At 37.2% G+C, this 22,037-nt stretch overlaps 2 protein-coding genes across 3 annotated transcripts in view; both read left to right on the top strand.

The window, feature by feature from the left end:
* Positions 1 to 1,923, top strand: part of LOC128661492 (RNA-binding protein 25-like) — a 41,274-nt gene extending 39,351 nt beyond the window's left edge. The window contains 1 exon segment of the mRNA XM_053715740.1: positions 1,884 to 1,923. Within this exon segment, the coding sequence (XP_053571715.1) occupies positions 1,884 to 1,923 (40 nt within the window).
* Positions 1 to 22,037, top strand: part of THRB (thyroid hormone receptor beta) — a 622,225-nt gene that overhangs the window by 89,455 nt on the left and 510,733 nt on the right. The window contains exon 1 of one of the 2 annotated variants that reach the window (XM_053714234.1): positions 456 to 1,315. The exons of the other annotated variant lie outside the window; for it this stretch is intronic. The gene's annotated coding sequence lies outside the window, so the exon portion shown is untranslated. Of the gene's footprint in view, positions 1 to 455; positions 1,316 to 22,037 lie in introns of those variants that run through there. 2 annotated transcript variants of the gene reach the window in all.

Below are 22,037 nucleotides of genomic sequence, written 5' to 3'. Positions count from 1 at the left end.
AGAAGGGGAGAGAGAGAGAGCAAAAGAGAAGGGGAGAGAGAGAGAGAGAGAGAGCAAAAGAGAAGGGGGAGAGAGAGAGAGAGAGAGCAAAAGAGAAGGGGGAGAGAGAGAGCGCAAAAGAGAAGGGGGAGAGAGAGCAAAAGAGAAGGGGGAGAGAGAGAGAGCAAAAGAGAAGGGGGAGAGAGAGAGCGCAAAAGAGAAGGGGGAGAGAGAGAGCGCAAAAGAGAAGGGGGAGAGAGAGAGCGCAAAAGAGAAGGGGGAGAGAGAGAGCGCAAAAGAGAAGGGGGAGAGAGAGAGAGCGCAAAAGAGAAGGGGGAGAGAGAGAGAGCGCAAAAGAGAAGGGGGAGAGAGAGAGAGCGCAAAAGAGAAGGGGGAGAGAGAGCAAAAGAGAAGGGGGAGAGAGAGAGGGGAGAGAGAGAGGGGAAAGAGAGGGGGAAAGATAGAGCGCAAAAGAGAGGGGGGAGAAAGTGGGAGCAAGGGTTGGAACCGCGGTACTTAAAAAATTGGCCCGTATACACGGGCTTTATGACTAGTTTATGAAGTCAAAAAATAGTACAGGAAAATACAGTAGGAGTGGAATTATATAGGAAATTAGAAAGATCTATCTTTTGGATATAGATAAGGCGTACTCAATACTTAAAAAAAAAAATCTATAGTAATGATTTGCACTATATTTTTAAATAAATAATTTATCCACCTGTAATAGTGCGGAGTATGCACTATATTTTAAAATAAACTAATGATCACGTGGAACTGTTGCAATAAGCAGTTGTATGTAATACATAGGTTGTTGTTTTTTGTTCAGTTGCTACTTATTGATTGCTAGTGAGGGAGCTGTGATATTGGAGCGGTGCATGGGACTACAGCTTGTGCAAACAGATATTTGAATGAAGTCCTGTGTGTGCAGGTGTAAGAGGAGGAGGCTCCAGCTCACAGCATGGAGGGTGTGGTGAAAAGTCCTGGAGCAGTACTGGCTGCCTCTCTTCCCGGCTTTCTGCAATACCTGCTGCCTTAGCCCCAGCTACGTGCTGACTTTAGCCCGGACCGAGCTGTGGGAGCCCAGGATATGCCAGGATAATCTGCCTAGCTCTGACTCACCCAGGTGTTTTTTGCCACGGATTGGGAAGAAGCACCGTTTGGAAGAGAGCTGGGGACTGCACCAGGCAGTACCAAGAACAGGAAACCAGCTGTCGGCAGTGCAGATACATACTGCAGCCTTCTATTGGGACTTCCCTGTTTGTCCGATATGCAATACTGACTGGTTAATTAGCCAATTGCATAACAGCCCTGAGAAGGTCACGTTGCAACTGACCCGGTGAGTGTAGGGCAGGGTGCAAGGGGATGTGCTGAGGAGTCTGCTGATAACAGTTTTTCCCCTTACATGTTTAGAGCTTTTCTTCTACTTCTGTACAGGCTACACAAATAAAACGGGCATTGCAGTAACTTACTCGTGGTCATTAGTAGTCAAGTTATATCTACAGTTACATTTGTAGTTCTATAAGCTGCGCCTGCATTGATTTATTTATATTTACTAAGTACCGACTGGCTACTTTTGTGAAATAATATGTTCACTTTTCAGCATCATTATATTGCTATATAAAGTTTTATGTCTGAGGTTCGTGTGTATATATATATATATATATATATATATATATATATATATATATATATATATATATACACACACACACACACACAGTATGCAGACCTGAAATTAAGAGTAAACCCCATGTTCTCTTTATTGAAAATCATCATTTTTTTTTATGCACTTATTGAGTTAAGGCAATACTGATTGTGATTACATTATTTTGTAGTAGTTAATTAGTGATTATTATTATTTCAGCTTTCAATTGTATTTTTATTATTTGTATTTGTCTTTATAGATGGTATAATATGAAGTCAGTGGCAAGTGAGTCATATTAGATCTGCATTTTTTTTCTCTAAACAAATTAAAGTGTGATTGTACTTGTTAGTGTTAATATAGCAAGTGCAATTTGTAAATTTTTATTACTGTGCTATAACTAGCTAATCTTTACTTAGAAAAAAAAGCATTAAAAATGAGATGCTAAGACATATATGAGCACTTGTGGTGTGCATTATGAATTAGCAGTATGCTACTATAGTTTTTCTTGAATTGCATTTTTGGTATATATATAAAATTTGTGTATATTTCAATATCCATTGTAAAGGCATATATGAAATGTGTGTATGTTCTAATACCCATTGTAAAGGCATATATGAAATGTGTGTATGTTCTAATACCCATTGTAAAGGCATATATGAAATGTGTGTATGTTCTAATACCCATTGTAAAGGCATATATGAAATGTGTGTATGTTCTAATACCCATTGTAAAGGGAACATTCAGAACAAGAATAATTTGTGTGTGATAATCTAAGTTCACATTGATTATTATTACTATTGTGCACTAGATCTGTTTCAGGCAGTGACAAAGCATTCCACATCTCCATTTCTCTTGCATATCTTATGCATACATTTATATCTGCATTTGTGTTGCTATGTGTGCAAAATAGTACTAAAGTTCTGTTGGCTCTTTTTGCATATTATAATGTATAACTTTACTGTGTATAAATCCACATTTATCGTTGTAATATTGTAAGTACAGATTTTACATTGTGGTTTTCTAGTTTAGTTGTATATTACTGTCTAAATCATTTATGTCTGGGGGGGGGTTCTCCCTGCAAACTGGAATTTTTTGTTCATGTGACTACATTTTACAACTACTAACATTTTGATTAAAATATAGGTATATTGTTTCTGATCTTTAGAATATATAATTACTGAAACTAACGTATTATGTGTTTAACCCCTTCGCTACTATGAATTTCATCGAACTTGCAAAAAATACCAGAGAATTTATTTTTTAGTTAACTGTCAAAACTATATATTTTTGTTTAACCCCTTAAGGACTGGGTATTTCAGACTAAAACAGACCAGAAATTTTTTAGCATTTTTGCCATTACTACATTTAAACAGAAATAGAGCCTTTTTTTAATTATTTTTTTTATTTACCTATCAAAACTATATATATCTATATAGATAAAGGGAGATAAATGGCACACAATAGTGACATTTATAAAGACTGGGAATTCCGCACTCTTTTTAAAAATGACAAAACACTTGTATCTGATACAAAATATGGATTTATTGTGCAGAGCACTGACCAGAGACCTGGACAGAACCGTATCGAAAAGTGCGCAAATTGCTAAACACAAAACATACCATAACACTAAAGAAATATATGGTAAAACTATATCTAGATTAAACAAGGGACCGGCCCATGTGACTAACCAAGCTGGTGAGAATACATCATAATGTATATAACATGTAGTTTAGATGCAGAGTGAAGTGAACAGATGGGCTGTTCCCAGGTAGATAATCAGACCAGTATCGGTTTTAGTGAAAACTGAAACCACCTAGATTAGAGGAACAGTCTCTACCCATACACAAAACTTAGCAGCCATTATACCAATGTGTCTAGATCAACAACAAACACATAAATTACTTGGCTATTATATTGACAAAAACACTTCAATTCATCAATCCTGAGCGGAGTGAATAAGATACAGAATGTATAAAACTTTGGTAAATGTCCAAAAGATCTCAGTTCATTGATATTTGGAGCTCCAAAGATAGAACGGTCACATTTGAAAGGCTGTATTTAGGTCGTAAAGCAGGCAAATACAGGACATGCAGCAAATGTTGTTAGCAAAGCAAAGCGGTATAAAACACATTTAAGGGTATAAGCCAATGATGATTAGCAAATGTTAGTAATTCAGCCAGACGGGCCAGAGATGAAGGCAGGGTGTAAAAGCAACATGAAATGCAGCAGCATAGAAATAGGTACAGGAGGATACTTAGATTATATGATTGTACCCTCTGTCAACTGCACCTTTCCTTGCAAAACTCGTTATTGCCGTCAACACATCAATGCCAAAGCCCAACAATCTTATTGGCGAATTTGTCAGATCTTCATAGAAAACACTTGCTTACTTTGTCAAAGTTCTGCTGCACAAGGTATCCAAAAGCGGTTTACATTACCACAGATGTAGCCAGTCATTCGACTTTCGAAAAGATTCCGCCTTTCACAGTTGCTCGGCTCCACTCAACTCCGCTTAGCTCCAAACAAACCAGACCAGCATGGATGTCACGTGGGTCAGTCAGCCAATCGCCGACACGTGTTTCAACTGGGTGCAGCAGAACTTTGACAAAGTACGCAAGTGTTTTCTAGGGGGCGAATATGAAGATCTGACAAATTCGCCAATAAGATTGTTGGGCTTTGGCATTGATGTGTTGACGGCAATAACAAGTTTTGCAAGGAAAGGTGCAGTTGACAGAGGGTACAATCATAAAATCTAAGTATCCTCCTGTACCTATTTCTATGCTGTTTCATTTCATGTTGCTTTTACACCTTGCCTTCATCTCTGGCCCGTCTGGCTGAATTACTAACATTTGCTAATCATCATTGGCTTATACCCTCAAATGTGTTTTATACCGCTTTGCTTTGCTAACAACATTTGCTGCATGTCCTGTATTTGCCTGCTTTACGACCTAAATACAGCCTTTCAAATGTGACAGTTGTTCTATCTTTGGAGCTCCGAATATCAATTAACTGAGATCTTTTGGACATTTACCAAAGTTTTATACACTCTGTATCTTATTCACTCCGCTCAGGATTGATGAATTGAAGTGTTTTTGTCAATATAATAGCCAAGTAATTTATGTGTTTGTTGTTGATCTAGACACATTGGTATAATGGCTGCTAAGTTTTGTGTATGGGTAGAGACTGTTCCTCTAATCTAGCGATACTGGTCTGATTATCTACCTGGGAACAGCCCATCTGTTCACTACACTCTGTATCTAAACTACATGTTATATACGTTATGATGTATTCTCACCATCTTGGTTAGTCACAGGGGCCGGTCCCTTGTTTAATCTAGATTTAGTTTTACCATATATTTCTTGAGTGTTATGGTATGTTTTGTGTTTAGCAATTTGCACACTTTTCGATACGGTTCTGTCCAGGTCTCTGGTCAGTGCTGTGCACAATAAATCCACTTTAAGATTTTGTATCAGATACAAGTGTTTTGTCATTTTTAAAACGAGTGCTGAATTCCGAGTCTTTATAAATGTCACTATTGTGTGCAATTTCTCTCCCTTTATCTATGTGTATATAATTATATAATGGGCCTGCACCACTAGAATCTTAGTTCTATTCTCAACTATTTTGAGAGTTAGTATATGAGGAATCCTATACTATACTAAACACTTGGTAAATTTAAAACTCAGTTTTTTCCATTCACCACCACAATTTTCTATCTATCTATCTATCTATCTATCTATCTATCTATCTATCTATCTATCTTACACAGAGAGAGGGGCACACTCACAGGAACAAACAACTGGCTCAATACTATTGTTAGCCTGTTCTATGGCGATTTACCACCTGGGTGCAGCTTCTTTTAGCCCAGTAATGCTTTTCACAGAGAAGAACTTTCCTGTAGTATATCAGTCTGATCCCGCCTATTACGGTCAGTCCAGCGCCGAAATACCAGGCAATTCCTCTCTGAACAAGGAACACAGCAACCCCTGACGATCGTTTCAGCCTTCATTGGGCCTCGTCAGTGAGGTGTAGCCATATTCCTCTAAGCACACTGAGCAAGGAGTCCACGTCTGTTTTCCCCTTTTTCCCATAGGGAGACTAAATACACACAGAGAGAAGCACACTCACAGGAATGAACAACTGGCTCAATACTATTGTTAGCCTGTTCTATGGCGATTTACCACCTGGGTGCAGCTTCTTTTAGCCCAGTAATGCTTTTCACAGAGAAGAACTTTTCCTTTAGTTTAAGTCTGATCCCGCCTATTGGGCCTTTTCAGTGAGGTGTAGCCATATTCCTCAGTGTGCTTAGAGGAATATGGCTACACCTCACTGACGAGGCCCAATGAAGGCCGAAACGATCGTCTGGGGTTGCTGTGTTCCTTGTTCAGACAGGAATTGCCTGGTATTTTAGTAGACAACCCAGAGTATTGATCTAGGCCCATTTTGGTAAATTTCATGTCCCCATTTCACCGCCAAATGCAATCAAATTAAAAAAGTTACATTTTTCACAAACTTTAGGTTTCTCACTGAAATTATTTATAAACAGCTTGTGCAATTATGGCACAAATGGTTGTAAATGCTCCTCTGGGATCCTCTTTGTTCAGAAATAGCAGACTTATATGGCTTTGCCATTGCTTTTTGGTAATTAGAAGGCCGGTAATTGCAGCTGCACACCACACTTTTATTATTCCCAGTAGTGAAGGGGTTAATCAGGTAGCTTGTAAGGTTATTTTTAGCTTTAGTGTAGAGATTACCCACCTACCCCCTGATCCCTCTCAAGCAGCTCTTATTCCTCCCCCACCCCCGATGGTCACCCTCATCTTAAGTACTGGCAGACAGTCAGTATGCAGTTTTACACCCTTTAAAAAAAAAAAAAAAAAAAAATAATATTGTCCTTAGTGTAGGATTACCCCAATTACCTTCCCACCTTCCTGATCCCTCCCAAAAAGCTCTCTAACCCTCCCCCTTCTAACCAATTCCCTCCATCTTAGGTAATTGACAGCTGCTTACCAGTACCCAGGTTACTATTAATTTTATTTTAATTTAAAAAAAACAAAGTTTTTTCTGTAGTGTAGCTGCCTAACTCCTCCCCCTCCCTTATTTACCCCCCTCCCCACCCAAGATTCTTTTCCTACCCTCTAATCGTCCCCTCCACATAGGATCCCCCTCTATCTCATTCCCCCTCCCTACCTCTCTTAGTTTTCTTTTTCTGTAGCGTAGTGGTACCACCCGCTCCTGCCCACCTGCCTCCCTCCTAACCCTCCCACACCACCAGCGATCGGCACCACCGCTTCCTGATACAGAGAGGGACACAGAGTGTCCCTCTGTGTATCGTTTACTCTGCACATCTATTTCTGCACTGCCCCACTTGTTCGGCATGCAGAATTGGCGCAATCTTGCTACTTTTAGTGAGATCGCAGCAGAGAGCGGCCCAGGAGAGCAGCCTCAGGAGAGACATTTGCATGTAGCCACCAATGACTGGCTGTGTCCATCCCAGAAGCTGCACTGTTTGTTGTGTCTAAGCAGGACTTTACCTATGCATTTAACCCATTTGGGAGGTAAAACACATAATCCAATAGGGTCACTAATTCAAAACTTACATGGAATAAATAAATAAGAGCAATGATTTTATGCTTTAGAATGTCCTATAAACTATAAAGAATATAATGTTGGGCTATTCTTAACTACATAACGAGTATAATGTAAAATCAAATCAACATTTAACTATGCACACTTAATAATGAAATAAAACTTGCTCTTTGTGTAACAGCCATTTAGATATTTCTCTGGATATATCTTCATACAGACTCATCATAATGGTGCACACACACAAAATTTCAAGTGTAATACAGTCTTAAATCAGAAAAAAATAAAAATGTTACAATCTGCTGTCACAAATTAAAAAAAATTGCAACATTTTGTATTTTATTGCTCTTGGAGCAAATAGTATATTACACTAAAGCAAATAACGTGTGTTATAGTAAAACAAAAGTGAGCCATCTAAATATGTTTACAGTGCAAGTTGCAAACTGATAAAAAAAAAAAACCACAAAAAAAAAAACCAATACTTTCATTTGGTACAAATATTGTTAACAGTTGTTGCAAAATAAAAAATAAATATTTGGATAACAAGATTTAACAAGACATGTAGATTTTAATATAATATGAAATCTTCTTTAAAGGTTGTATTTATATTGCTGCAGCTTTTTACATCTGTTTTATGTAAAAGACCTTTTGCAGATATCACTTTGAACAATGCATTGTGTACTTCTTCGTAGCTGGTTATGTAGATGTATGATAATTATGTACATTATATACAGTTCTTTTGTTCAGTACTTCACTGACAGTTGTGCTTGGTGCACTTTTGTAAACCATGTGGCACTCCTTATTTAAATGTACCTGCCTGTCAGAACCCAGTGACTACAGTGATAGCAAAATGAGGATACTTTGGTTTCAGAAGAGCATATGCAGGTATTAATATGCCATTCAAGGCACGTTGTGGGTTAAAACATTTATATAAATATGCAGTGGATATAAAAAGTCTACACACCCCTGTTAAAATGTCAGGTTTCTTTGATATAAAAAAATGAGACAAAGATAAATCATTTCAGAACCTTTTCCACCTTTAATGTGACCTATAAACTATACAACTCAATTGAAAAACAAACTGAAATCTTTTTAGGTAAAGGGAAATAAAAATAAAAAAATAAAATTAATATGGTTGCATAAGTGTGAACACCCTTTTTTAACTGGGGATGTAGCTGTGTTCAGAATTAAGCAATCACATTCAAAATCATGTTAAATAGGAGTCAGTACACACCTGTCATCATTTAAAGTGCCTCTGATTAACCCCAAATAAAGTTCAGCTGTTCTAGTAGGTCTTTCCTGACATTTTGTTAGTCGTATCCTACAGCAAAAGCCATGGTCCGCAGAGAGCTTCCAAAGCATCAGAGGGATCTCATTGTTAAAAGGTATCAGTCAGGAGAAGGGTACAAAATAATTTCTAATGCATTAGATATACCATGGAACACAGTGAAGACAGTCATCATCAAGTGAAGAAAATATGGTGCAACAGTGACATTACCAAGAACTGGATGTCCCTCCAAAATTGGTGAAAAGACGAGAAGAAAACTGGTCTGGGAGGCTGCCAAGAGGCCTACAGCAACATTAAAGAAGCTGCAGGAATATCTGGCAAGTACTGGCTGTGTGGTACATGTGACAACAATTGCCCGTATTATTCATATGTCTGGGCTATGGGGTAGAGTGGCAAGACGAAAGCCTTTTCCCTCTCAAAAAAAACATCCAAGCCCGGCTAAATTTGCAAAAACACATCTGAAGTTTCCCAAAAGCATGTTGCAAAAGGTGTTATGGTCTGATGAAACCAAAGTTTAACTTTTTGGCCATAATTTCAGAAGATATGTTTGGAGCAAAAACGCTACATATCACCAAAAGAACACCATACCCACAGTGAAGCATGGTGGTGTCAGCATCAATCATGCTTTGGGGCTGTTTTTCTTCAGTTGGAACTGGGGCCTTAGTCAAGGTAGAGGGAATAATGAACAGTTCCAAATACCAGACAATATTGGCACAAAACCTTCAGGATTCTGCTAGAAAGCTGAACATGAAGAGGAACTTCATCTTTCAGCATGACACCGACCCAAAGCATACATCCAAATCAACAAAAGAATTGCTTCACCAGAAGAAGATTAACGTTTTGGAATGGCCCAGCCAGAGCCCAGACCTGAATCCAATTCAAAATCTGCGGGGTGATCTGAAGAGGGCTGTGCACAGGAGATGCCCTCGCATAATTTCTGACAGATTTAGAGTGTTTTTGAAAAGAAGAGTGGGCAAATCTTGCTAAGTCAAGATGTGCCATGCTGAAAAACTCATACCCAAAAAGACTGAGTGCTGTAATAAAATCAAAAGGTGCTTCAATAAAGTATTAGTTTAAGAGTGTGCACACTTATGCAACCGTATTATTTTAGTTTTTTATTTCCCTTTACCTAAAAGATTTCAGTTTGTTTTTCATTTGAGTTGTACAGTTTATAGGTCACATTAAAGGTGGAAAAAGTTCTGAAATGATTTATCTTTGTCTCATTTTTTTACATCACAGAAACCTGCCATTTTAACAGGGGTGTGTAGACTTTTTATATCCACTGTGTGCGTATATGTATGTGTGTGTGTGTATGTGTGTGTATATATGTATTCTGCTCCTGCAAGCTTACGGTAGCAAGTCTCGCTCAGAAAATTAACCAGAGATCAGATCTCTGTGAATTTTCTAAAAGTTCCCCAAATGCCCCCCAAAATAGAGGGTTTTTTATTTTTTTATGGAAAATGTAGTTTTTTTCAACCCCAACAAAAATACTGCACTAGGCAGTTTTAAGGGGTTAATAGTTGGCCGGTGCGGCACTTTAAGTTGCGGTCTATGGGAACTGTGTGTTCCTTGTAAATATATATGTATATGCTTATATACATATATATTTATGTGTTAAAATGTGTGTATATGTATGTATATGTATGTGTATATATATATATATATATATATATATATATATATATATATATATATATATATATATAATAGAATATATCAGATCAGCACTAAATTCAATATTCAATGCCCCCCAAAAGTAAACGGAGTATGGGGCAACCCCCCAATTCACACCCTCTACCTGTGCACGGAGAGTTAATTAAATGAATACATTATATGAGAATAAAGTAACTCTTAGTCCAGCACAATGGGATAGACAAAATTAAGGAACCAGGATTAGAGCCTTCCCTAAAAACACAGGCAGACAACAGATACAATTCCAATAGTTTATCATCAATCAAAATATAGCAACAAAAAGTGTACAAAATATACAAATCCTATGTGGCAACAAAAGATATTTTCAGCTGAGAGCCCCATTTAACATTGAAAAGTCCTATAGAATTAACCCTTATAGAGGCCTCTATCCCAGGGTATTTATTTAAAGCTTATTCCTGGTTTACCAAGATGAAACTATAAATGTTCCATAAGTAGGTCTCTGCGGAATTACTCAGTACACCTGTCCAACCTTACACCTTATTTGTACAAGGCCCTGTCACTTTATATTGCAAACATTGCAGGATGCCCGCTTTTGGAGACCTACTTATGGAACATTTATTGTTTCATCTTGGTAAACCAGGAATAAGCTTTAAATAAATACCCTGGGATAGAGGCCTCTATAAGGGTTAATTCTATAGGACTTTTCATTGTTAAATGGGACTCTCAGCTGAATATATTTTTTGTTGCCACATAGGATTTGTATATTTTGTACACTTTTTGTTGCTATATTTTGATTGATGATAAACTATTTGAATTGTATCTGTTGTCTGCCTGTGTTTTTAGGGAAGGCTCTAATCCTGGTTCCTTAATTTTGTCTATCCCATTGTGCTGGACTAAGAGTTACTTTATTCTCATATAATGTATGTGTGTGTGTGTGTATATATATATATATATATATATATATATATAATTTTTTTTTTTTTTTTTTATACATGTATTAATATAGCAGTGTTTATTATGCAAAACTGGGAATGGGTAATAAAGGGATTATCTATCTTTTTAAACAATAACAATTCTGGAGTACACTGTCCCTTTTTAATGAACAGCTCATGTCGTGCCCACTTAGTATAGTATATAATACAATGTTGCAGTAAAAAAAGGAAAAGGAAATTATATCTTATTCCTGAAGCCATTCTTTGCAGAAACCTATAAAAAAAAAAAAAAAAAAGCATTTCCAAAATGTTTCCCACTATGTTTTTCAAATACCACTAGGGTGTTGGGGTCTTTCTTTAGTTAAATACAAATAGTATTTTATTTGACGTTTTGGGTATTACCCCGTTTTAAAAAATAAGCATAATTATTATAAAATTTTTATATATATATATATATATATATATATATATATATATATATATATATATATATATATACACACACACACACGTATGTTTTTTTTAATTTTGTGTTTTGTAACTGTTTATTAATAGCTTTCACTGTGCACTGAGCAAATGTGCATATGCCCTCACCTAATCGGAGAGCATATAGCATGCTACACAAAAATGCTTCTATTTGAATACATTTATGTTCATTTTAATGATGGTTCTATGTCCCTTTAAACTCCTAAGCTTTTAATATTACTGCTAAAACAAAGGTCACACTTGTTGGGTAATAAAATGCATAATGTCTCAGTTGCAAGATGGCAAAGGATTTTGTGGTACGGGAGAGAGGATTATGGGAAATTTGGTAATATTCATATTAATCTCTTTGGCATGTTTCTGAAGGACAGACCTTTATGGCTACGGTGTGGGAATTTTCCATGCGTTGCAGGGGTGCTCATTTTTAATGTGTTAACTGTTTCAGGCAGAGAAAAATCTATTGTGAAACATGTGGCCTTGTGAATTAATTGGGCACTGGCCAGTCTGTTCAATAAAACCAGGGCAACATTATCTGGGAATGCAACCAAGACTTTTCCTATACTTAATAAGCTGAATAGTCTATCATTTATGTTGTATAAATAATATTAGTAATGATTTATCGCTAGACACGAAAATGATTACAACAAACAAATTAAGATAATAGTGATAGAACTTACATAGTGATTCTGACATCATTAATATGTTGCAGAAGAGAGTGGAACACTCAGAATTAAATAAGTTATTTGCTTTTAGCTCTGTTCATTAATCCTTATTTTGGCATCAGTATATTTTATACAAATGTTAATAACTAATGAACAAATGCTTTTCAATTTTGGACAGAAACAAACATTTATCACCAGGGGATGACTGGCCTATCAAGCAATCACCACCAACTGAGAGTCCGCACTCAGTGTGGGGGTGCATGTGCTAGCCTTTGTCCGACCCCTTGATATAAAATAAAATATTTTACATGGATCTGAAAAGTGACAGTTTTTTTTTTTTTTTTTTTTTCAGATCTGCCATCTTTTTTTTTTTTTTTTTTTTTTTTTAATTACATTTTTATTGAGGTTGTGCGAGGTAATACAGCTTATATGAAAAAAAAACATAGCATAAGACAAGCTAAAAATATTTCACATTATAAATGATACAATATGGTAGACTGGAACCTCTTTTTCTTTTTAACATGGTCTAAACAAAATGTGTTTCCTCACTTGACATTGAAGGCAACTCTTGTGCCTCTAAAAACATGCAACAAACACTGAGAGAGGAAATTGAGTGATTTGAACGGTCACCTTTAGACCAATAAACTAGAATTAGATTAGTAATTAACATATGAAGTAATGACCACAGTGAAAGTACTATTCCTAAATGGAAACAACATGGTGGAACAATCAGAGACTCTACTGAGAAATTATGTTAATCAGTCCAGCTGAATGAAATGTGGTAGTTAGAGTCAATACTGTGGTAAGATGTAAAAATGAATGCTAGGGGGGTATTGAAGGTTGCGGCATAGACGAGAGAGCCGCATATGTAGCCCTCCATATCTAGGAGGTTCATTATGTGGGGGGAGAGGGGGGAGGTGGTAGGTTAGAAAAGTGACAGTTTTAATCATGGTCTTGTTCAGGTTTTAATTTGTATGCGCTGCTATTGCGCACATATCCATTGGCAGTGTTAAATGAGACATGGCTGGTTGGGGTGGGGCTTGACTAGGGCATGGTGAACGTGACTATTTATTTTTTTTCGTGCTAGGGGGACCAATAAGTGGCCACTCCACCTCTGTTTGTTTATTACCATAGGTGATTACCAAAAATTATTTTATGTTGCATAGGTGATTACTCAGTTTGTATTATTCCTGAGGAATAATATAAGCCATCACTGTCTTTTTAAGCAGACATGGTGTTGGAATGAGGATGCAATGGGTTTATGTACATATGTCCAATTTACACTATATGTATTGGGAAAATGCTAAATGCATTCATGTGCATTTCAGTTTTGAGTTCTATACCCTCTGAAATCTTTAAAAATAAACCCCTCTGTTCTTAGCATCAATAAAGAAAAAAACAAGTATATAATAGGTAGACCATAAAGGATCACTTGAGGTGAAGATTGTGAAGGACTGAAAGTGGAATGAACTATTGCCAAACAGGAGCATGCAAAGTACTTTAGAAAATGAGTAATAATATATGTTCTTTTTAACCGTGGGTATAGTTAATGAATAAACAGTGTTTACTTGCAGTATAGTATATATTTTAGCATAGACTGTCACATGAGGAATTTAGTGCAGCCAACCAGCAGTTATTTTATTCAGATCTAAATGATCTCTAAGTGAGCTTCCTTCCTAATCAATATTGCTTTTTTATTTATTTATTTATTTATTTAAACTACCCTTCGATTAAAAAGGACACTGAACCCAATTTTTTTCTTTCATGATTCAGATAGAGCATGCAATTTTAAGCAACTTTCTAATTTACTCTTATTATTAAATTTTCTTCATTCTCTTGGTATCTTTATTTGAAATGTAAGTTTAGATGCCGACCCATTTTGGTGAACAACCTGGGTTGGTCTCGCTGATTGGTGGATAAATTCACCCACCAATAAACAAGTGCTGTCATGTGTTCTGAACCAAAAAAAAAAGCTTAGATGCATTTTTTTTCAAATAAAGATAGCAAGAGAACGAAGAAAATTTGATAATAGGAGTAAATTAGAAAGTTGCTTAAAATTGCATGCTCTATCTGAATCATGAAATTAAATATTTGTGTTCAGTGTCCCTTTAAGTTGGGATAAACGTCTGTCATGAGTGTCAATAAGTCTTTAGTTTGTTGCTTAAATTTGCATAAAATAAACATAAGTATAATAATTTAGGTCTTGATAAATCTTTAGATCTGACTGTTTAATGGGAAGTGATTAATTGTTTTCTCTCTGCATATAGCACAGTACACTGCCTGTGGACCACAACAAAAATATAAGAAATTATTATTATACTTTATATTTATGAAGCGCCAACATATTCCGAAGCGCTGTCCATGGATACAATTCATTTAAATAAAACAATATAAGACTTGTAAGAGACAAGACAAAATTTACAAACACATACAGGAGGGATTGAGTGCCCTATTCCCGTGGGAATTTACAATCTAGAAAATTCTGAACACTTTGATAGATTATTCTAACAACTCTGTTTCTATCTATCTATCTACTGTAATTGCAGAATTTAAAAATGTAATTTGAGTCTTATGAATTTTAAATTATTTTTGAAACTGGAAATTATCATGTGAACTAAGCATGTGCAAGTGATACTAGCTAAAACAAAAGTGCATGTACAAAACTGCTTGAAAACATATTTCATTTTTAAATATAGGGGGATGTGTACAGTGACAGAGCATTGGAAAATCATGTGATAATTGGGTTTTGTAATGGATTAGAATGGTCTCACATTTAAAAAAAACCCATGGGAAAACCTGTACGAATGACTTTGTAAGCTCTACTTATGGTTTAGAATAGACCCCATGGATGTGTTTTGATGTAACTTAGTAAGTTGTTTGTTCCCCTACACTTTGGGGAAGTGAGTGCATTAAATACCTTGTACAACTGTGGAAAGCTATAAAGCACTAAGCAAAATTAGAGTATTTATCTAAACTAAAAACGTGTCTCTAATATAGTATAGCATTAGTATAAACTAATTGGCACTGGGAAATCTGCTGCCCCTCAAACCACTAACAATTTTAGCAATTTTTGCCCTTAAATGCACATAAAACAAGTTGGGATAGAGACAACATATAATATGCACTTTAATTACTTTACCTGCAAATTTAGTGAATCACCAATGACCCTTTATTTTTAGTTTCTGAATTGTAAAGCTCTAAATCCCCCCCACACAATTCCTTCTATGGCTGTATCTATATCAATTGTTGTTTTGGTAGAATGCAAAAGTGCACAGTGATTATGCCGGAGCATGTCTAGAAGCTGTGAACTCAGTTGAAATATAATGCCTATGTCTAAACACTGATAAGGGTGGGTGGAGCCGACTGCTCCAGACATCATGGCTTTGTAACTAATTTTGCTTATTCTTGAAAATGATTTTAAAATACTTGCCAGCAATTTTTAACCAAATTATTTATGCAAACTATCTTTAATTAATTAGCCCTTTTAGGATATGCACAAATCTCAACCTGTTTTATGGCACTTGAAAGAGCTGGGAGGCCAGGAATATATACCTACTGAACACTCGGGGACCCTTGGTTTGTAATACAATGAATAAATAAAAGAACATAACACTGTTATAGAACTGCTCCTCATAACGTGCTGCCCTAGACACAGATCAATTTGGCCTATAGGCAAACTGAAACTTATGAGTCCAAATCAGGGTGAATCTGCAGCCTTTTGATTATATTTATTTAGCTCATGTGGTACATTGTGTTTTCCAAATCTGCCTTAATTAGCACCACATATGCAGAAAGGAACTTGTGTATTAAAAGGTTATAAAGCCCAAATTTATTTTTCATGATATTGATAGGGCATAACATTTAAACTACTATCCAATGTGCTTCCATTATGATGGTTGCTTCATTCTCTTGGTATCCTTTGTTGAAGGACCAGCAATGCACTACTGGAAGCTAGCTGAACACATCAGGTGAGCCAATGACAAGAGGCAAGTATCTGCAGCCAACAATCAGCAGCTAGCTCATTGCTCTTGAACCTACCTAGTTATGCTTTTCAACAAAGTATATCAAGAGAATGAAGCAAAATAGAAAACTAAAAAGTTGTTTAATTAAAATTGCATGCTCTGTCTGAATCATGACATCTGTCTGGTATATACAGATTACTTCCGCCGTGAAACATTTTGTATAATCAATGTTAAAAATAAAATAAAAAGTGTGTGCAGGAAGGAACTAACTGATCACTATCAGGCCATTGTGCTCATCAGCTATACAGCAAGATACAGCATTTTATAAAAGTATCATGTTTAATATATTGTCTGTTATACACAAAACTAATGATTTATGTGAATAATAATAAGTATGTTTTTGCTTATATTGTGACCAACTATAAAACCTCCCAGTATAAAGTAATGCACAGTGTTGTGTGCACATCTCTCAGACATTCTGCTATATTTAATGTTGACAAAACCTTTACTTTGCCACTTTTCTCACCTTCACTGACTAGGAACATAAGTAATAATAGAATTCTTGTTAATCTGTTGTGGTTCAGTATCAATAAATTAGCTAATTTTGTTTTCACTGTTGTCTCACATTAACAGTTTAGCCTGTCTGTTGTTCTGCAGATGCCTCATTATACCTGTTTACTGGTAATTACAAGTAATTAGCCACTGAGCTTAACTTAGCCCAAATTATTATTATTATTATACTTTATTTATGAAGCGCCATCATATTCCGCAGCGCTGTCAATGGATACAATTCATTTAAAGGGACAGTCTAGTCAAAATTAAACTTTCATTATTCAGATAGGACATGTAATTTTAATCAACTTTCAAATTTACTTTTATAATCAAATTTGCTTTTTTCTCTTAGTATTCTTAGTTTAAACTAAACCTAGGCAGACTCATATGCTAATTTCTAAGCCTTTGAGGGCTGCCTCTTATCACAGGCTTTTTAAATTGCTTTTCAACACAAAGAGACAAAGTACACGTGGGCCATATAGATAACACTGTGTACAGGCACAGGGAGTTATTTAAGATTTAGCCCAACACAATGCTAACTGCAAGACAATAGAAAATAAACAGTCATAGTCATGTGATCAGAGGGCTGGAAGAAGGTTCTTAGATACAAGGTAATCACAGAGGTAAAAACTGTGTTGGTTGTGCAAAACTGGGGAATGGGTAATAAAGGGATTATCTTATCTATCTTTTAAAACAATAATAATTCTATGGTAGACTGTCCCTTTAAATAAAACAATATAAGACTTGTAAGAGACAGGACAGAATTTACAAACATATACAGGAGGAATTGAGGGCCCTATTCCTGTGGGAACTTACAATCTAGAAAGGTAGGAGGTTGAGAAACAGGAGGTGAGGACTGCAAGATTGATAAAGATGTTAATGCAGAGTTAGATGAGGGAAATGTTAGGTAAGTGAAATTAATGTATTATTGAGATGGGTGGTAGGCTTCCCTGAACAGAAAAGTCTTCAGAGAGTATTGAAAGAAAGATTAGGGCAAAGCCTGACAACACAAGGGAGAGTGTTCCAGAGGGTAGGTGCTGCACGACAGAAGTCCTGCAGTCTAGCATGAGAAGAGGTGATAGTTGCAGATGCAAGGAACAGGTTGGATCTTAGTGGGCAGGCTGGAGTATACTTGTTGATTAGAGAGGATAGGTAGAGGGGAGTGGTGTTGATGAGGGCTTTGTATGCAAGGGTGAGAATTTTGAATTTAATTCTGCTGGGAATGGGGAGCCAATGAAGGGACTCTCAGAGAGGTGCACCAGATACAGAGCGACAGGAAAGGTGGATCAGCCTGGCAGAGGCATTTAGGATGGATTGAAGGGGGGGAGAGGCGGAAAAGAGGAAGGCCAGTAAGTAGGCTATTGTAGTAGTCAAGTCGGGAAATAACAAGGGAGTGGATTATTTGCTTTGTGGTGTTAGCGCACAGAAAAGGTCGAATCTTGGAAATATTGCGTAGATGGTTGCTGCAGGATGTAGAAAGTGATTGGATATGCGGGACGAAGGATAGATTTGAGTCAAGTGTAACTCCGAGGCAGCGGACTTGGGGCGATGGGGAAATGGTGATGCCATCAACAGGGATAGAGAAGTCAGAAGTCGGTGTAGAGCTTGAGGGGGGATAAGAAGGAGCTCAGTCTTGGACATGTTAATCTTTAGGTGGTGAGAGGCCATCCAGGAACAAATGCCAGATAAGCAGTCGCTGACATGAGAAAGGACAGAGGGAGAGAGAGCAGGGGTGGAGAGGTAAATCTGGGTGTCATCAGCATAGAGGAGAAATTTGAAGCCATAACTGATAAGTTTACCCAGTGAAGTATAAATGGAGAAGAGTAGAGGACCCAGAACAGATCCTTGAGGTACTCCAACAGACAGAGGCATTGGAGAGGAGGAGTCGCTGGCAAATGACAGAGAAAAAGACCTTTTAGAAAGAGTGAATCCAGGAAAGAGCAATGTCGCAGAGGCCAAAAGAGCTAAGGGTCTGTAGGAGGAGGTGGTGGTCAACTGTGTCGAAGGCAGCTGAGAGGTCAAGTAAGATGAGTATGGAGTAGTGGCCAATATTTTTAGCAGAGAGAAGATCGTTAGTAACTTTGGTAAGGGCAGTCTCAGTTGAGTGTTTGGTGCGGAATCCGGATTGCAGGGGGCCAAGCAAGGAATTGGCGGTCAGGAAGTGGGTTAGGTGATTGTAAACTAGTTTTTCAAGGTGTTTTTATGTTGGTGGAAGCAGTGATATGGGGCGGTAGCTTTCAGGGGAATTAGGGTCGAGGGAGGGTTTTTTGAGTATGGGAGTGACTTTTGCGTGATTGAAAGAAGATGGGAATGAGCCGGTAGAGAGAGAGAGAGAGGTTGAAGATGTGGGTACGAGCAGGAGTGAGGGTGGAAGATAGGCAGGGTATTAGATGGGAAGGGATAGGGTAGAGCGGGCAGGTTGTGAGGCATGAGGAAGATAGTAAGGAAGAAACTTAATTCTCAGTGGCTGGATGGAAGATGCAGAGGGAGTAACTGGGCCTGTTGATGGAATATTGCAGTTTGGTGTTGGGATGTTGCTTCAGATAATACGTGTTTTGTTTAAAAAGTAGTCTGCCAGATCTTGAGCACTAAAAAAAAGATGGTGGGTAGAGGAGAGAGTAGAAGGTGGAGAAGAGTAGATATGAGAGAAGAGAAGTAGGTTTGCTTGGCTAAGTGAAGGGCAGAGGTGTATGAACAAAGAATAAACTTATAGTGTATGAAATCAGGTTCAGAATGAGTCTTCAGCCAGACATGCTCAGCAGTACGGGAGCATTTTTGCAAATAGTGTGTTTGCTGAGAGTGCCAGGGCTGCAACTGACGGTGTGATGTTTTGCGCAGCTGGGGAGGGGCAAGTGTGTCTAGTGCAGAGGAGAGAGTTTTGTTATAGTGGGCTGTTGCGAGATCAGGGCAGGTTATAGTAGAAGTATGAGGGAGGAGATCTTGAATGATTTTTAAAAATTGGAGCGGATCCACAGCATGTAGGTTTCTACAGGTGCGGGGGCGGGATGGAGGAGTAGGTTTAGCTGTTGGATTGATATTATAGGTGACCAGGTGATGGTCTGAAATAGGAAAAGGGCGACAGGTAAGGTCAGATATAGAACAGAGGTAGGAAAATACCAGGTCGATGGAGTGCCCATCACGGTGGGTAGGGAATAGGGTGGATTGTGAGAGACCGAAGAAGGCTGTGAGTGAAAGAAATTTAGAGGCAGCAGGGGCAGACGGGTTGTCAGTGGGAATGTTGAAGTCCTCAAGAATTAGGGTTGGTATATTTGTGAAGAGAAAAACAGGAAGTCAGGCAGCAAAGTTGTCAAAGAATTGGGAGGTGGGCCCAGGAGGGCGATAGATGACTGCCACTTTGAGGGAGAGGGGTGAGAACAGGCGAATACAGTGGACTTCAAAGGAGAAGAAGGAGAGAGATGGGATTGGAAGTAGGTGCTGATAAGTGCAGGAGGGGGAGAGCAGGATCCTAACACCGCCGTCACATTTCTCACCTGGCCTAGGGGTATGGCTAAAGTGAAGACCACCATGTGTGAGAGCAGCAGTGGAAACGGTGTCAGAAGAAGGTAGCCAGGTTTCAGTAAGTTTGTTGCAGACAGAGTGAGAGTTCCATAGTGCGCAAGTGAAAGGAGTGTGTGCGTATGGGATGTATTGAATGGAAATGAGGTTATGTGTGTTGCTTTTATTAAAGTTACTATAAGGAGTGCGTGATTGGGTAATGGTGGGAATGAGGGTGGGCCCAGGATTTGGAGAGATGTCACCTGATGCTAATAGCAGCAAGGTGAGAATGAGATTTATAGCAGTAGGGGTATTTCTGTGAGGTGGTGCAGTTTAGTGATATATATTTTAAAATAGAAAGTAGTAGCTCCTATTACATCTGGATTCCCATATTATGAGAGTTCTTACGGCCGCCTCTAATACGGACACACTGTTAATTAGAAGCTGCAACTTCTGGTGGCCCTAATGTTGAGTGGTGCAGCGTTTTGTATGTTTCCGGCCCTTATATGAGTAATGGGTGTATGCGTGAATGCGCTTATACAGACTTATCGCCGATTGACGCATCACTGAGCCTCATGAATGCGCTTATACAGACTTACAGACAAGGAAAGCAGGAAATAGTAGTTGGGAGAAGTCAGGCATCATAATGGTGGGTCTTTTATATATTGATTAAAAAAGCTATAAAAGAAAATATTAAAAAAAAAAAAACTTAATGATTAACTTATGTTTGCAGTAAATAATGGAAATATGTCTTTAAACTGAAGAAACTTTACCTTCACTTTAAAGATGTCACTTAGATATGATCTAGGATACATTATACACTGCTGCTGTATGTGTGTGTGTGTATATATGTATGTGTGTATATATATATATATATATATATACACTGCTGCTGTATGTGTGTGTGTATATGTATGTGTGTATGTGTATATATATATATATATATATATATATATACACTGCTGCTGTATGTGTGTATGTATGTATGTATATATATATATATATATATATATATATATATATATATATATATATATATATATATATATATATATATATATATATATATATATATATATATATATACACATTTAAATGACCAAACAGGAAAATGCTACTTAAAACATTTATTTGTATTTTACTGAAGATTAAATAAAATTTGTGTAAAACTGGCAAATTTATTATGAATTACCTGCAAAGGGACATTCTAATCAACTGTGGTCCATGTTCCATCTAAAAGAAGACATTTCATAATGTATTTCAGTTCTGTGCTTAGGATCCCCTTTCACAGTTAGCTAACAGCCCCCCATACTACCCTAAGCTCATACTGTGAGGAAGTAAGAGGATTGTATAATACTTTGCACCTTTCTCAAACAGACCACAATACGCTGTAAAAAGCTTACTGAACGGAATATGTCATCAGAAACCAAGCCAAGCATTATTATAATTATTTTACTTTTTTCAATTTCTAAAAACATAATTTTCTTTTTCTTCTATTTGTTTATTATACACATAAGCTTGGGTTTATGATCCATAAAGTAGATACAGTAGGTGTTACACTCTCTCTCTTAGGATCCATATTAATCTGACCTTGATGTTATTTAAATGGAAGTAACTATTATTGCAAGGGGAGTGATCGTGTGTTACCTCTAATTGCTTCCTCAGTCACATTTGCCATATGTAGTCTGGATTTTCTTTCAGCCAAAAATAAGCACTAAACTCTATATATGTTTTTGGCTGAGATACAAGTGTTTTTGTTTCGGATATTGGAGCAGTTTGTGTCTATTTCCACCTTTATTT

Source organism: Bombina bombina, chromosome 5 (assembly GCF_027579735.1).
Source record: "Bombina bombina isolate aBomBom1 chromosome 5, aBomBom1.pri, whole genome shotgun sequence".
NCBI lineage: Eukaryota > Metazoa > Chordata > Amphibia > Anura > Bombinatoridae > Bombina > Bombina bombina.
This window is presented reverse-complemented; position numbering and strand designations above follow the sequence as displayed.